The sequence below is a fragment of the Rattus rattus genome, chromosome 8 (assembly GCF_011064425.1).
Source record: "Rattus rattus isolate New Zealand chromosome 8, Rrattus_CSIRO_v1, whole genome shotgun sequence".
NCBI classification, from domain to species: Eukaryota; Metazoa; Chordata; class Mammalia; order Rodentia; family Muridae; genus Rattus; species Rattus rattus.
In genome coordinates this window covers 38,730,771-38,747,608 of record NC_046161.1, presented here as the reverse complement: position 1 = coordinate 38,747,608, position 16,838 = coordinate 38,730,771, and the positions used below count along the sequence as shown (strand labels likewise).

Below are 16,838 nucleotides of genomic sequence, written 5' to 3'. Positions count from 1 at the left end.
TCCCAAGGGCTGGGATTTAAAGCCTGTGCCACTATGCCTGACTCTGAGGAAAGCATATTCATGTTTCTTTGTTTCATATACTATGGTTATGTAAGTAATAAAATGAACTACTTTTGTACTTATGAACAAACTTCATGCAAGGTAAAAATAGACGTGTGGGGTCTGGAAAGACGGCTTGGTGATGGTGATGTGAGTACTGATTGCTCTTCTAGAGGACCTGGGTTCATTCCCAGTACCCATGTTGTGGCTCACAACCACCCGTAACTCTAGTTTCAAATCTGACACACTTTTCTGGCTTCTCAGGCACCAAGAATTCACATGGTACACACACACACACACACACACACACACACACACACACACACACACACACATGTAGGCAAAACACCCATATAAAATAAAAATAAATTTTAAAAATTAAAATAAGCTTTTACAGATACTATTCAGTATTAATTCCTTTGAAAAACTGTCATTAGCAAGGAGGCGGTGATGCGTGCTTTAATCACAGCACTCCTGAGGCAGAGGCAGGCAGATCTCTTGAGTTCCAGGACAGCCAGGGCTTCGTACAGAAACTCTTGTCTTTAAACAAACCAAACCCAACCAAAACCAAAACAAACATAAAAAAACTGTTACTGGTGATGTTTGTGTTTGCGCACACATGTAGAGGTGTGTGTGAAGGGTGGTAAATGAGTTAGTAACTGTGTTTACAAGCATTGGCAGGTGGACTCATGAAGCTCCTTCTAGCAGTACCAACACTCACACGTTTTGTCTTTTGCTGTCATCTCATTCCAAGTTTACCTGTGAGTCATTGTCATGTTAGCATCTTTGAGGTCTTTCAGAGAGAGCACCTTTGGATATAGAGCTCTCTATTCCAACATTGGTTCCTATGGGTATATGGTTTCTTCCTTAATTTTTTTTTTCATGGTTCCATGTGGAGAGGTTTAATGAGAGAAGAAGAGTAGAGGAGAGGAAAGGAGGCCGGCCATGGGCACATGGAGGGAATGGGTCAGGGATGGTGAAAGAAGGAACAGGGACAGAGGGAAAAAGAGCAGAGAAGCAAGAGCAAGAAAACGGTTTCTTCCTTAATTGTGTTAGTGTCATGTTGTCATGTAATGATCAACCGACATTGAAATTGACTCTTGCCCTGAACCTGGTGTGTGTGTGTGTGTGTGTGTGTGTGTGTGTGTGTGTGTGTGTGTGTGTGTGTGTGTGTGTGTGTGTGTGATGTGTGTGTGATGTGTGTGTGATGTGATGTGATGTGTTTTGGTTGTTTTTTTTGTTTGTTTGTTTGTTTGTTTTTTGTTTTTTTGTTTTTTCTGGAGCTGGGGACCGAACCCAGGGCTCTGCCACTGAGCTAAATCCCCAACCCCTTGGTTGTTGTTTTTAATCTATTAAATAGCAGTAAAGATGTGGTTTGAGTTCTGGTACCTGATAAGCCCTTTAAAAGTATTGGCTTTGTTTGCTTCCGGCCCTTCTGGGGACCTGAGTTCTGTCTCCAACACCTGTCTGGCTGCTCACAACTATTTTAACTCCAGCTCAAGGGTTCCAGTGGCTAGTAGTTCTGGTCCTTGTGGGAACCTAACTAAGCACAATGGTGTATACTCTCACACACACACAACACTTAAATTAAAAATAAATATAAAAATATATGAACTCTTATCTGGAGAGGTAGCTTAGGAGTGCTTGTGTAGCATGCCAAGAGGTTTTGTCTGTGAGCCCCAGCATGTGGGAAGGTGCAGTTGTTTTGTTGTTGAGAATACCCTCTTTCCAGTTGCAAAACCTCACTTAGGCTCATCTCTTCTCAGTCACGCTTGAGTTCTGCAGTGTCTTATTGTCTGTGTGGCTTGGATACCTTTCATTGGCAGCACTCTACTGAGTCATCTCTGCCTTTGTGATTTCCTCTCTATATGCGGATGACTGTCATTTATAGCTTTGAAGCAGATCTTACTTCCCAGTGTCAACCGTTAAGGACACCCAACTGCATTTGTGAAATCCCTAATCCTTCAGCTTCCCGGACTAGGCTGTGTCATGTGGTATGACTGTATGCCTCATGGCACTGCCCGGCCCCTCCCTGGGCTGCTCGAATGGGGCGTTTCTTCACTTGGACTCCTTTGTAGAGATCCCATCCACTCTTTCAAGTCTAGAAAACTTCCTAAGTTATGTAAAATTATAAAGTATATGTGTGGTCCATTACTCGAAATTGATGAGATGGCCTTGATGATGAAAATTGGCTTTGATTCATTCCCCTAGAATTTAGACTGATCTAAAAATTCCACAGTCTTTCCCAATCTTTGGGGACAGAGAAACTTGGTAGCAGAAGTTATTGTCTTCTTGTGTAGGAAACTCATGTGTTTAAATAGAAATTGATGTTTAATGTGTTATGTACTCAGGAGTTAAATAATTAATCATAACTGGATAGACTTTTTACATATTTGATTAGATTCTATTAGAACTGTCTCCTGTTGAGTATAATTTGTTTTGTCTCTGTATTTTTATTTTAAGTGTATGCCGTTAGTAGCCGTAAAGGTGCTTCCATGTTTGTCCTTGTGAAAGGAGGTTTTGGAGACTGCTTAACTGTGTTGTTCTTAGTTTATAGAATTAGTCTTAAGGTGGAGGCAGTGATGGTGCACACCTTTTAATCCCAGCACCTGGGAGGCAGAGGTAGTGGAGTTCAAAGCCATTCTAAGTTCCAGGACAGCCAGAGCTACACAGAGAAACCTTGTCTTGAAAAACAAAGAAACCAGAAAGAGAGAGAGAGAGAGAGAGAGAGAGAGAGAGAGGGAGAGAGAGGAGAAAAGGAGGAGGGAGGGAGGAGGGAGGGAAGGAAAGAGAGAATAGTCTTCAGAAGCTGGTATACAGAAACAGTAACCGATATTGTGGGCCAGTAGGCTTTCAGCTGCAGACAAGTCTTGGTCTCTAAGAGACAACATAGTATATGACTCTTGAGCTATTTTGTATTGTCTGGCTACACTGAAAAAAACAAAGTACTAACCTACAAAATGTATTGTGATAGGGTGTCCTATGCAGCCCATGGTGCTAGTCTCAAATTCATGATTCCCCTCCTACCTTCTGGGATTACTGATGTATACTACCACATCTGGCCTATGCTCTAATTCAAGTGTATAATAGTTTTAAAATTTAAGTGAATTTGTTGCAAAAGAATTAGAACAGCTGTCATGAAAAAAAAATAATTAAAAGATCAAGAAACTACCACAAGCAGATAAAAAGAACAGTGACCTATGGTGTCCAGGGTTGGGTGTGGGAAAGTATGACCTGAGAAAAATGTGGGGCTTCAATAAGAGTACTGTTCTAATGCTGCTTTCTTGGGTTGGTTGGGTCATTGGGGGCACTTGTGTTGTAAAAATATAAAAAATAAAAAAAGTGACTTTTACCCCGCTAGGTTCAGCACCGAAGTGCCCCAAGATGTCTGCTAGATATCTTGGCAGAAACACATCCCAACTCCTCGGCGGTGGCCCAGTGTCTCCAGCCGCCGCACACTTTCCTACACTCAAACTGTCACACAAAAGAACACACAACACAATAATTTTTGGCCCAATTGGTAAGATATAATTGCTCACCTAAACATACAAAACCCAGTACCATCCATCCCTTAAGAGCATCAATAACAACCTGTAAATACACAGAGCGAGATCTTAACATCACCTGCCGTATACTGTCCCACCATGGCTGCCCTCCCTGGTCCTCTTCTCTTCCTTTCTGTTCTAGTCTCCTCTTCCTTCAAACTTTTCTCCTGCCCGTCCTTCCTTCTCCTCCAATGACAGGCCTCCTTCTAGCCTGTACCTGCCCCTCACCTGTATTTTACAAATTCAATGGGGAGAAGGTCCTGGTGAAGTCATCTGAGTCCTGAGCACATGACTAGGCAGCTGTCCTTGGGGCAGTGGAATTAGCATCAAAATACAGATAACTCCAGGGCAAACCACAACACACTTGCCCAAAAGCAATTAGACTACTGTGGTGTAGTCTAATTGAAAATGGTAAAGTAGGGTAGGATAGAGCCATGAAAAGTCTAAAGATGTTATAGTTTGTTCAGAAGATAAAAGTAGATATTAAATATGAATGAGTGACTTTTCTCTTTCCTACCCAAGGAGGTGGGATCTGAGAACCTTGAAGAACAGGCAGAGTTCCATAACCATAGTCATTAGAAGGGAAAATATGTGTCATAGTAGAGATGCCCATCTTGAATCACACAGATCAGCTCCGACCCTTACTGACAGGCTCATGGAAGGATGAGGGCGTGGCTCGGTGGTAGAGTAATTTCATGTACAAGCCTTAGGTTAGTTAGATCTCTAGCATTAAAGGGGAGAAGTTGACCGTGAAGAGATACAGGTACTGTTTGTTGATGCACTACTACCATGAAGGGCACAGGGCTTGGAAAGTAGAGGATATTTTGGGAGAACATTGAGTATTGTTTAGAAAGGTGAATTGGGATATGATCATGAGTATTTTTTGTTGGCTCTTAGCCAGAGTTGCATGTGACAGGAATAAAGGATCTGTATTTTAAGATTCATTTGGGAACTGAAGCAACGGCTCAGTGGTTAAGTACACAAGAACACTTGCTGCTCTTGGATAGAAACTAAATTCAGTTCCCATAATCCACATGTCAACTACCAGCTATCTGTGACTCCAGTTCCAAGGGATCCTGCTCCTCCTCCTGGCCTACTCAGGCACTGCATGTACATGGTACATACACATGCATACAGGTAAAACATTCATATACATAAAATAAAAATAACTAACGCTGCTGGAGCATTAGCTCAGTTGTGGCGGACTTACCCACACATACATGGTTGATTCAGTAGAAGTATAAAGTGTGAAGTTGGAGATTCATGTGGGCTGCTGCCTTCTCTCCTTGGTGATTTAAGTTAATGTTTCCTTTAACTACTGTCACCATATAACAGGAGTGGGAATGTCACACAAATTGGACCATGTGTATGGTATTGTATAAACTTTTTTGTCTTTATTTTCAAGACAGAATTCTCTATGTAGCCCTGGCTGTCCTAGAACTCACTCTATTGAGCAGGCTTGCCTGGAACTCAAAGAGATCCATCTGCTTCTGCTGAGTGCTGGAATTAAAGGAATGTACCACCATGCCCAGCTGATGTGATATATACTTGATGGGGGAAAAATCATTGATATTTTTAGACATTTATTGAAAATCCCTTTCATATTTTATATTCATATGTGTTTCTCTGTGTGTATGGGTTTGGATATGGTTTTGCTGTATAATTCATACTGGCTGCTTTTGATGTAGCGATCTTCCTGTTTTAACAAGTGCTGGGATATAACAGATGTGTGCCATGACTCCAGGCTCTCTCTTTTAAAAGAACAACTTTAGTAGATAAGAGTTAGCAGTACTTCATTGACTTCCTGTTGAAAGAAGTTTCGTGGTATCTATTTTTAAAGTTGGTTAGTGCGTGCTGAGCAGAGGATGCTGTTACTGCATTGTGACTGTTTTCTCAGTATGTTCTTAACTGAGCATTCTTGGATAACACTAGTGTTGCGTGGGCCATGTGCTTGCCACAACTGTTGTGGAGGGATTAGAGGACAACTTTTGGAAGTCAGGTGTTTCCACTGTGTGACCCTGGGTTTGGTATCAAATGTCTTTCTGGCTCCAATATCAAAGGGTTTTTAGATAATTTTGTAATTATATTTTTTGTACAGAAAACTTAGCAGTTTACATTTAAATTTTACCCAGTTTAGTGATGAGTTTTTTTTATCCTTTGCCCTTTTCATTTTTTTTTTTTTCTTTCGGAGCTGGGGACCAAACCCAGGGCCTTGCACTTGCTAGGCAAGCGCTCTACCACTGAGCTAAATCCCCAACCCCATTCCTTTGCCCTTTTCAGCTTGGCAATGTGAGCCACAGACTTAGGACCTAGGATGGTGCCTCTCTAGTGGCAGTGGTTCTCATCTTATCTGTCATTGTAATTGGACCTAATAGCTTTCACCATTGCCTTCCAAGTTAACCTGTGTGAGGGCAACAGTGGTACATGTCTTCCTGTGGACCAGGCGCCCAGCCTGGTCTTTCCCTTGATGATGCAGTAGAGGATCCCCATCTTTCGACACAGGGCAGACAGGAAAACAACCAGCTCAATGGGCAATCATCACCAGCTGAGCCTTCTTGTTCTCCACCTTGGTTGACCCCTGCTCGGAGGACAGGCGGTCTCTTACTTGGGACATCCCCTTTGTCAGCAGCTTTCTTCTCCTGCTTTGTCTCTGGCCTGCACTTGTGGGCAAGCTTAAGCAGCTGAGTAGCTGTTTTCCTGTCCAGGGCCTGGGGAAACTGGTTAATGGCAGGAGGTACTTTGAGCTGCTTATAGAGAATGGCTCTTTGCCGCTTCAGCCATTTGATGAAGCGCATGAGTTCTCTTTTGGGTTGTCTGTCCTGTCCAATGCTGAAGTTCTTGGGCTTTTTCTTAAACAAAGGACTGACCACCATTTTGGTCTCCTGTTTCTTGACGACGGCAGGGGACAGAGCCACCTTCTTTCCCTTGGCCTTCTTTTCCTTTGGGCATCTTGCTCGGCTGGAGGAGAGAGCCAGATTTTTGTTCTTTTATTAGAGGTCACTTTTCTTCTATCTTTTAAAAATATACTTATTTTGAGTATTTTACCAGCATGCACCTAAGTGAACCACATGTATCCAGCCCCCATGGAGGCCAGAACAAGTTGTTGGATGCCCTGGAGTTGGGGTCCTAGGTGATTGGTAGCTACTATGTGGAGCAGCAAGCACTCTGACAAGCCTGGGACTCACCTGTGGTGGACTAGGCTATCCTTGAGAGATCTACCTGCCTTCGCCTTATGAGTGTTGAGTTTAAAAGCACAAAGCTGGCTAACTTTACTGCTTTTTAAATTTAATTTCTTAAAAGTACATTTTATTTATTTATTTTTGATGTGTCTGTTAGTACTATGATGTGAGTGTTGGTCAAGGGACAGTCTTCTGGAGTAGATTCTCTCCCTATGTGGGTCTCAGGAGTTGAACTCAGGACATCAGGCTTACCAGCCCAAACTACTGTTTTTAAATTAAACGTTTTTCTTTTCTTTTTAAAAAAATTGTGGGCTGGAGAGATTGCTCGGCAGTTAAGAGCACGGACTGCTCTTTCACATGTCCTCCTGAGTTCAACTCCTAGAAACTACACGGTGGCTCCCAACCATCTACAGTGGGATCCAATGCCCTCTTCTGTGTGTCTTAAGACAACTACAGTGTACTCATATATAATAGTGTACACAACATAAAATGAATAAAAATAATGTTGCCTGTGCTCTGCACTGGTCACTGCCACCCTACCCAGCCTGCCCTTTGTTGGAGGTAAGGTGGCACAGAGTCAAGAGAAATGCTGCAGCAGCTCCTTCAGTACCCTCCACCTGCGCCCCCATTGGTCCCAAGAAAGCATCTCTTTGTCTGCACCAGCAGTCCTTGGTCTCTCAGGCAGTCCTCAGTTAGGTCCTCCTGCAGGAGATGTTTTTGCAGCTGCCTGCCCCCAGCATTTGCATAGAGGAAGCCCTGCCATTCCTGGTACATATCCACCCTTTTGTTTTTAGATTTTGACCGCCCAGTGGGAGTCAGGGTGCCATTGCCTTAACATTGTTGACCCCACCTCAAGGGATTCCCAGGATACTAGACAGTGCCTGTCTTCCAGGATCTTTCCTGTCGTTGACCTCCAGCCCTCAAAGAGATCTCACTCTGGAGGCACGTCACACAAGGAGGAGATGAGGAACAGCCTACATGGTGGTCTCACCGGTCTCTGCCATCCAAGCTTTGATCAGTTCCTTAGGGGAGCAGAATTGGGATTTTTTGAGAGCCGTTAGCACCTGAAAGGTCACCTCCTTATTTAGGGAGTGCTGCCTGAAGATACGCTGTGCAAGACATTTAAAATAATTTTTGAGGTCAAACAGCCTCTTAATATTGTCCCAGACTTTTCCCAAGAATCCGGTTTCTAGAGGGGAGCACAGATACCTTGATCTCATTGAAGTTGGCTATGTTCTCCCTTAACAGCACAGAAGGAATTTGTCTGACCTTTAAGATACTGAGCCAACTGTTGTTGGGCTTCAGTGGTGTTATGTACCTGGTAAGGGGTTTGGCAGATTGTGTGAAACCTGAGGTCCCTAACAAAGGCCAGCTCTTCTGCCAGTAAGTCAATCTGTTGTAAAATGTGGATGGCTTGATAAAGCTGTTGATTTAGTACCTCCTGTTTCTGTAGCATCTCAGCTGACTTAGAGACTACAGCATTGACAGTCTTCAGTGTAGTGGCTGTCTGGGTGAAGGCACCAGCAGCTATTGTCACCCCAGCAGTGTCTGCAATGATGGCAGCTGTGAAGCTAAAATCCCTCTTTGCCTGGTGTAGGGGTTGTGAGTGAGTTTGGGCCATGAGAGTGCCAGCATGAAAGTGGGTGGTGTTTACCACAGGCATCCAAATGGCAGCTGGTTCCCTCGTCAGGATGGCTGTTGTTGAATAGCCCATCCAGCAGGCTGTCAGGAGACATTTCTCAAGAGAGCAGTTAAGGCTGTCTCTGATAATGGAGGTATTGGTGACCAGAAAGAAAAAGGGAGGTCGAACACAAACTGGGGTGGCTTTCCAGCCAACCTTGCGCCAATGGTCATATTCATGGGGGGTTGCCCCAATCCACATTTTTGCCCACCGGTTTATGTGGAAATATGTCCCATTAAAGAGATGGTCATGGCGGGGTTGGGGGTTTAGCTCAGTGGTAGAGTGCTTGCCTAGCAAACGCAAGGCCCTGGGTTCAGTCCCCAGCTCTGAAAAAAAAAAGAAAAAAAAGAAAAAAAAAAGAGATGGTCATGGCAACTGAGGAACGGAACTCAAGTGAGCTTCAGCCAAGATAGAAGTAACTGAGGTGGAGACAACTCTGAGTCTGTCTTCCAGGGACAGCAGCTCTGGCTTTACCTGTGAGCAGTTCCAGGAGCTAAAAACCACTTCGAAACAGACCCTCAACCCTGACGGGCCTTGACTGATGCACTCAGCCTGGCAAAAGGACACTTCGGGATTTGGTTCCTTTGTCGAAGGCATGAGATGGAGCTCAAGCAGGTGTCTGAGGCCCACACATCTGAGCTGGCGTCAAGGGTCTCACCTTGTTGGAAGCTATGGGTCAAAGTTTAGCCCAAGAGTTAGTTTAATGTACCTCTGGCACAAGGATTGGGAAAGGTACTCCAAACCCATAGATTCTACCAAACAGAACCGTGAGGGGTCCTCCCAGAATGACCCTGGACTCCCCTAAGCTTTGGAAGCCTTGAAGAGTCTCACTCTCTACTGGGTGCCAAGGCAGAGGTGGAATGTCACAGGATATCTGACTCCCTAGGTTCTTCTTGTTAATGTTTTTTCAACTTCTTTGTTGGGACAGGGGGCTGTTGGCTTTTATGTCTATTGATGGTACACTAATAATAAACCTAGCTATTCCCAAGGCAGGGGGAAGGGAAGAGATGACCACCTTTTAGGAGAGTAAGGGGTCCTTACTAACTCTTACACAGTAAGTGCTTTCTCCTCTGTACTGTCTCCCAGTCCCAGATCATCATTTCTTTTCTTTCTTTCTTTTTTTTTAAGATTTATTTATTTATTATATATCAGTACACTGTAGCTGTCTTCAGACACACCAGAAGAGGGCATCAGCTCTCAATACAGATGGTTGTGAGCCACCATGTGGTTGCTGGGATTTGAACTCAGGACCTCTGGAAGAGCAGTCAGTGCTCTTAACTGCTGAGCCATCTCTCCAGCCCCAGATCATCATTTCTTGATGTAGCTTCTGGTCCTCAGACATACAAGTATAAGCACTGGTGATCTTTTGTGTTTCTTCAGTCTTAGGAAATTAAAGTGCTTAAGTTCAGATTACTTTCTCACTTTCAACTTAAATGGGACAGTATATATCCACACTTTTATAGATGGGAATATTTGTGCTTCCTTTGATCACATCTGATGTCAGGCCCACCCAGGTTAAGTGACTGCCCGGGGCACTGCACGTTAATAGGACAGGAACTACATTTCCACCTTGGTCTTGACTGCTGCTATAAATGTGACTGAGCATCTGTCATTTGGAAATGTATCACTATCAAAGGAGTTTCACAGAACGGCCACTTTGACTCTTGGTCACCGTCCTGCTTTCTCTGCTTAGTGATCATTGCAGGGCTTCCTGTGGAGGATCTTCGTCTCTTATACTCGCCTCTCGGCCATCTTTTTCTTCTTGTAATTTACAGCATTTCTGAGGCATGAGGCATTTTACTAAGGAGAGAAGAGCGTTACTACTCACCTTTTTTTAAGGGGGCAGGCTCTCACCGTGGCAGGCCTTGAATTCAGAGCTCTGTTTGCCTCTGCCTATACACAATGTATTTCTTTGTTGTTGTTGGAGTTTGGGGGCAGGATTCAGGACAGGGTTTCTCTGTGCAGCCCTGGCTGTCCTGGAGCTCTCTGTAGACCAGGCTGGCCTCAAACTCAAGAGATCCACACACCACTGCCTCCCAAATGCTGGGATTAAAGGCATGCATGCTGGCCCACACAGATACTTTTTTTCTCTCGTTGTGGTCTTCTCTGAGGAGTGTCTATTCTTAGCACTCTCCACTCTGCTCCTTTGAGACACTTTACCCTGAGCCTGGAGTGAGATGGTGACCAGCACACTTTGTCTCTGCTCTTCCCAGGACACTAGTGTTAGTTAGCTTTCTGTACCATCATGTCCAGCTTTTTTACATGGGATCTGGGGATTTGAACTGAGGTCCTCATGCTTAAAAGACAGTTGTTTTTAACCTGCTGAACCATCTCCCCAACCCCATATTTTTTACTTTCAAAGATCAAATAGGAACTATAATTACCCAGTTAATCTTTTAATGTACTTTTGTTTTATTAGCAATGTTCCTTATTAGATGAAATTAAACACAATATAATTGCTACTTCAAATCTAAGGCAGGCAGACTAGAAATAATGTTGGGTTTTTTTGTTTGTTTGTTTGGATTTTGGTTGTTGTTTAATTTTATTTTTTGTTTTGGGCAGGTTCTTTCTTTATAGCTTTGGTTGGCCCAGAACTTGCTACATAGATCAGACTGGCCGCAAATTTGAGCTCTGTGAGAGGCAGTCAGTCTCTGCCTCCCTAGTGCTGAGACAGATTAATCTTGACTTTTAGAAGAAGTCTTATCTTAGCATGTTAGGTGTGTAATCACAGCATTTGGGAGGCTTAGGCTTAAGGATTGCTGTGTATTTAAGACCTGTCTGGGGCTGGAGAGATGGCTCAGAGGTTAAGAGCACTGATTGTTCTTCCTGAGGTCCTGAGTTCAATTCCCAGCAACCACATGGTGGCTCACAACCATCTGTAATGAGAGCTGATGTCCTCTTCTGGTGTGTCTGAATAAATTTAAAAAAAAAAAAAAACCTGCCTGGGTGGTGCCCTACACCTTTAATCCCAGGCAGAGGCAGGTGGATCTCTTTGAGTTCAAGGACAGCCTGATCTGCATAGTGAGTTCCTAGTGAATGCCTGACCAACCAGCCAGGAAAGACCTTCTTGTCTCAACCACTACCCTGCCCTGCAAAAAGTGCTGGTCCTGGGCTGGTATGTAGTCAGCAGCAGGATGATCCCTGAGGTACAAGGCCCTGGGTGGATCCTTAGCACAGACAAAGCAAAACTGATCCTGCACTCAGAATCAGCAGTTGATCCTGGGGAAATTGTGAGAAGTGAAGAGAGGGGGTGGGGCAAGTTAAAGGCTATAGAGTCAGTGTGTAGTTCCTTAGATGTGGATGATTAGAGCTAAAAGAGGTACAGAAAGACCCTCCTGATTCTGCTATAGAAAGACCGTGCTTCTTGCAGCCATTGAGTTTACAAAGAACAGTTCCGTCTTCAGCATATTGCAAAAGGTGAGGTGGTTGTGTTCTCTGTTGGTCTGAAGAACGCTAGAGTGTGGGAACTGATAACCTCTGACAGGACTTTGACAAGCACTGCCTACCTAGCCGTACGCCCAGATCGGCTGTCATGCTTCATTGCTCTGTTTCCGTGTTAGGTTCTGCTAAAAATAACTGAACCACAAGTCCAAAACCTTAAAGTGTGATTGGGCAAAATTCCAGATCAGAACGCTTAGAAAGCTCTGACCCATGGGTTTTAGAGACTTACTGTTTCCTCTTGAGAGGTATGATTGTGGTGTATATGTGGTGGTTTGAAGAAACGTCTGCTGGCTTGGGGAGAGGGGCTGCATTTTTGAGTAGGAAAATGTCTTAAATTGATTTTAAGTATATTAGTCAGCACTTTGAACTGATCTTCAGGGAGCTGGTGCCATTGCATCCGTGGGGTCGATAGTTTTTCTCCTTTTGTGGTTGCTTCATAGATTTATAAAAGCTTCCTGTCCGCTATTATTTTGGTTTGCATTTGTTTCTCATTCTACACAGTACTATACCTGGTAGATTTTTAGTGAAAAAATAATTTAGAGAGCAGAAGATGCCCACAAAATGAGTCTCTGTGTTGCCTCAGGTTTAGCTTGAACGTCACCATTTAGAGAGACCTTTGAGGCCTACCACCTCTGTTGAACAGCCTATACATAATTTTTAAAAAATAAAAATGAGGGGTTGGGGATTTAGCTCAGTGGTAGAGCGCTTGCCTAGCAAGTGCAAGGCCCTGGGTTCGGTCCCCAGCTCCGAAAAAAATAAAAAATAAAAAATAAAAGTGAAATTGGTCATGATAGCACATACCTTTAATTCCAGCTCTGGAGGGAGAGGGAAGCAGTAACGTCTGCCTGGTCAACAGAACAAGTTCCAGGACATGCAGGGCTACACAGAGAAACCCTGTCTCAAGAAATTTTGTTTAAATTTAATAAAAATGAAATTTTTTAGAAAGGTAAGTTTGGAGATGCATAGGACCAAAGTAGCAAAGAATTTGTATTAGAATAATAACACAATTCAAGGGGGATTGACAACATATTGTCTTCAGACTTAACAGAGCAGATGGGAGAGTAAGGAAGTGGAAGAAGCCAAACGTTTTGATCTTGCTGGACATAAGAGATGCATGCCATCATTAAACCCGGAATAGGGGCAGGAAGAAAGAGCAGGTCGGAGAAGAAACATTAATCTGATGGCTTTTTTTTTTTTTTTTCTTACAAGTGTTGCTGTTGCTGGAGAAGTAAGATGAACAGTTAAAAAGCTATCAAACCCTAAATAAGGGATTTGTAGGGCATGCAGATATTTTGTTTTGCAAAGATTGTATGTGTGTGCGCGCACACCAGTGCCAGCAGAGGCTGAGACATTGGGTTCCCCTGAAGCTGCAATTAACAGGTGTTTGTAAGCTGTCAGGTGCGGGGCTGGGACTCAGACTCTTGGCGTGTGCTCCCAATCTCTTAACTGTTCCAGCCCTCTTCAAGGTAGTTTTTTCAAAGTCTTGATATTACTAAGAAAGAAAAGAGACTGTAGAGAATGAGAAAGAGCAGAAAGGAAATATTTGGGAGTATCTCAGGGTTTGGACAATTTCCACAAGGTTTGGTTTAGTGAATATTATATATTTGTTAGGTCTGTAGATTTAAATAGTTGTTATTGAATGAATTACCTAATAAATACATTTTTTAATCTAAAAAATGTTTCCTGATTTTGTGGTCGTGGCTGTGCAAAGTTTTTACGTTTGCTTGGTACGTCCTCTGTCACCCTAAAAGCCAACCTGTCCCTCTTAGCTTAAGCTCAGATTGTTGACTGTGGGGCTTCTTCTTATTCACTGCATGACATTTATTTGAATGGAAAGAGGTAGGAGACATTATTTTCATCTTTCATTTGTTGCGGGAACAAAATAATTCTTGAAGCCCTCCCTGCTTTACATAAAGAGCAGTAGCTATTGTCAAAAACATGTTTCTCCCTCTCCTGGTTTGGAGTATTTCTGAGTATTATTGACCAGAAATTATTGACCAAAATAAATTTATTTTCATGTTCATGTTAGGTTACTTTGTATGGTGAATTCAGAGCACTAAAGAAATAGCAGTAATTTCACATTTTAATTATTGTACTTTGTGATCATTTGTAGGCGAAACTTAACCAAGTTATCCCTGATCTTCAGCCACATGCTGGCAGAACTGAAAGGCATCTTTCCAAGCGGACTCTTCCAAGGAGACACTTTTCGGATCACTAAAGCAGACGCTGCAGAGTTCTGGAGAAAAGCTTTTGGGGAAAAGTAAGTCTATGGATGATGATATTCTAGGAGATAGTCATTCAGAGCTTTAAATTAGGAACTATTGGAAACACAGTGGATCAGCTAGACAACTTAGCAGGTAAACTGCACAAACCTCACATCTGAGTTTGATCCCCGGAACCCATGTAAAGACGGAAGGAGAGAACTGACTGCACACAGTTGGCTCTGATAAGTACATGTGCACCGTGGCACTTGCAGTCTGCACTCACACATAAATACACACAACAGCACCAATATATTTTTTAATTATTATTTTTGTATTATTATTTGTTGTTATTATTCAAGACAGGGTTTCTCTGTGTAACAACTCAGGCTGTCTCAACTGGATTTGTAGACCAGGCTGGCCTCGAACTCACAGAAATTCAACTCTGCTCTCAAATGCTAGGATTAAAGGCATGCACCACCACACCCAGTTAGTATAAATGAATGAATGCATGCATGCCAGGGATGGTGGTGCATGACCGTGATCCCTGTATTTGGGAGGTGAAGGTGGGAAGATAAGAGTTAACTAACCTCAGCAACATGAGACCCCCACTCAGAAAATACATAAATAAAAAGATTTAAAACACAGGAAAGCTTCTAGGCGGTGGTGTGCACACCTTTAACCTCAGCACTCAGGACATGGAAGCAGTCTACAGAGTGAGGTCCAGGACAGCCAGGCTACACAGTCTCAGAAAACCGTAAGAACAAAGCAGAGAGTGGCCAGCCGTTGGAGAAGGTGTGTAGTGTTTGCTCCCTAGCTTTGCTAGGGACACTTGTTTGTTTGTCCTGTCTCTTTGAGCCAAAGTTTCTCTGTGTAGCCTTGACTTTCCTGGAACTTGCTCCGTAGAACAGTCTGGCTTTAAACTCAGAGACTTGCCTGCCTCTGCCTCCGGAGTGCAGAGATCAAAATGGGAGCTGCAGTGAGTGTCACAGTGTGTCACACAGTATGCCCTCTTGTTCACACATCTTTCCTGGCAAGTGTTCATTGGTCTGGTTGGAGGCCTCCAGCCTCTGTTCCACTATTAACACTGGGTACCGCGACTCCTCTCGGCTATCCTCGGCAGTCCTAGTGCTGCCCTCTGGTGTGGAGATCCTGCAGCTCTGGATGGACAGGAATGGGCCCCTTCACAGGCTCCAGAAGTTCATAGGTGGGGTGGATGTTGAGGTGGGCATCTCAAAGCCCTGAGCATGGGTGGTAGCTGACTTGGTCGGGCCTTCAGCTTCCCTGCACACATGCACAGCACTAGGGGCTAGCTCCTTCAGTGCTGCAGCCAGGGGCGAGAGTCAGGGCCAGCTCTACTGAGCTACTCAGGTGATATACAGGGCCCACTTCCCTGAGTGCTGCAGTTGAGGAGTGGGGGTGGGGGGCCAGCCTCTTCCAAACTTATGCCTAATTTTTAACTATTTGTATATGTATTTGTTTATACCCGTGAATGCAGGGTCCACAAAGGCCAGAAAAAGTGTCAGATTTCTTGGAGCTAGAGTTACAAGTGGTTGGTTGCGAGTTGCTAGATGTGGTTGCCATGAATTGAACTTGAACTTGTGTCTTAGGGAAGAGTAGTAGCTGATATTAACACTGAGCCACCTCTCTGGCCCTACATTTTCAAATTATTTGCTATTGCAAACAGTGAGCATTGTCATAATTATTTTTGTAAGCTAGATTCTCTTCTTAATTACATAGCTAAGAATGTTACTGGTAAGTTTTCAGTTTTGCCTACTCCCCCCTCGCCCCCCTCACACTAAGTATTGCCTAATTGCTTTGTATACATTTATATCCCTCGTTTTTGTTGTTTTGCAAGACAGGGTTTCTCTGTGTGTAGTCCTGGCTTGTCCTGGAACTTGCTCTGTAGATGGGGCTGGCCTGGAACTCAGATTTGCCTGTTTCTGCCTCCCTAGTGCTGGTAAGAGTTGGTAATGGTTTTGTACAGCACTTGCCTAGAATCCAGGCCCTGAGTTCAGTCTCTAGCAATTAAAAAAAAATGCTACTAATAAAAACAAGTTAATGCTTAGCAAGGCATGGTAGTTCACACCTATAATTCCAGCACCTGAGAAGCAGACAGGAGGATGTTTGAGACCAGGCAGTAACGCAAAAGTTCCTGACCAACTTTTCCCCCCCAAAACACAAACAAACACAAAAACTCGCTAATGTTTGAGCTAAAATTATGGATTATACTGCTTGTCTCATGCATAAGGCCCTGGTTCAATTCCCAGCACCACAAAAATAAAATTAAAAGTCTATTATACAAAATAAGGAGTGATGTGGTTTTCAAAGCTCAGTTAAAGTGAGGTAGGATGGCACACCTTATCTAATACTTGGGAGGTAGGGACAGGTGGATCTTTCTGACTTCCAGGCTAGCCCAGTCCACATAGAAAGTCTTCTTCTAAGAAAAATTTAGTGTAGTGGTCTGCACCTTTCCTCTCAGCATGTTGAAACTGAGGAGGATGGCAAGTTAAGACTGACCAGGTCTCCATGGTAAAACCGTGTCAAAATAAGGTATGACCTCATCTTCCTCTGTGCTTCTAGGGTAGAACAAATGCTGTAGGAAGATGAGAAAGGGATCAATATGTGATATTTTTGGCTAGAGAACTGTATAAAGCCATCTCTGTTACTCATTAGGAAGTTAACAAACATCCTTTACTTCCTTCTTTCTGTTCTTAGTCTAAATATAACTTGGCTTCTGTGAAAGAATTGC

The 16,838-nt window shown here is 43.5% G+C and overlaps 1 protein-coding gene across 2 annotated transcripts in view; it reads left to right on the top strand.

Moving 5' to 3' along the window:
• Positions 1-16,838, top strand: part of Cbl (Cbl proto-oncogene) — a 79,448-nt gene that overhangs the window by 43,390 nt on the left and 19,220 nt on the right. For both annotated transcript variants that reach the window (XM_032911327.1, XM_032911326.1), the window contains exon 3: positions 13,999-14,145. In XM_032911327.1, coding sequence (XP_032767218.1) covers positions 13,999-14,145 — 147 coding nt within the window. The remainder of the gene's footprint in view (positions 1-13,998; positions 14,146-16,838) is intronic.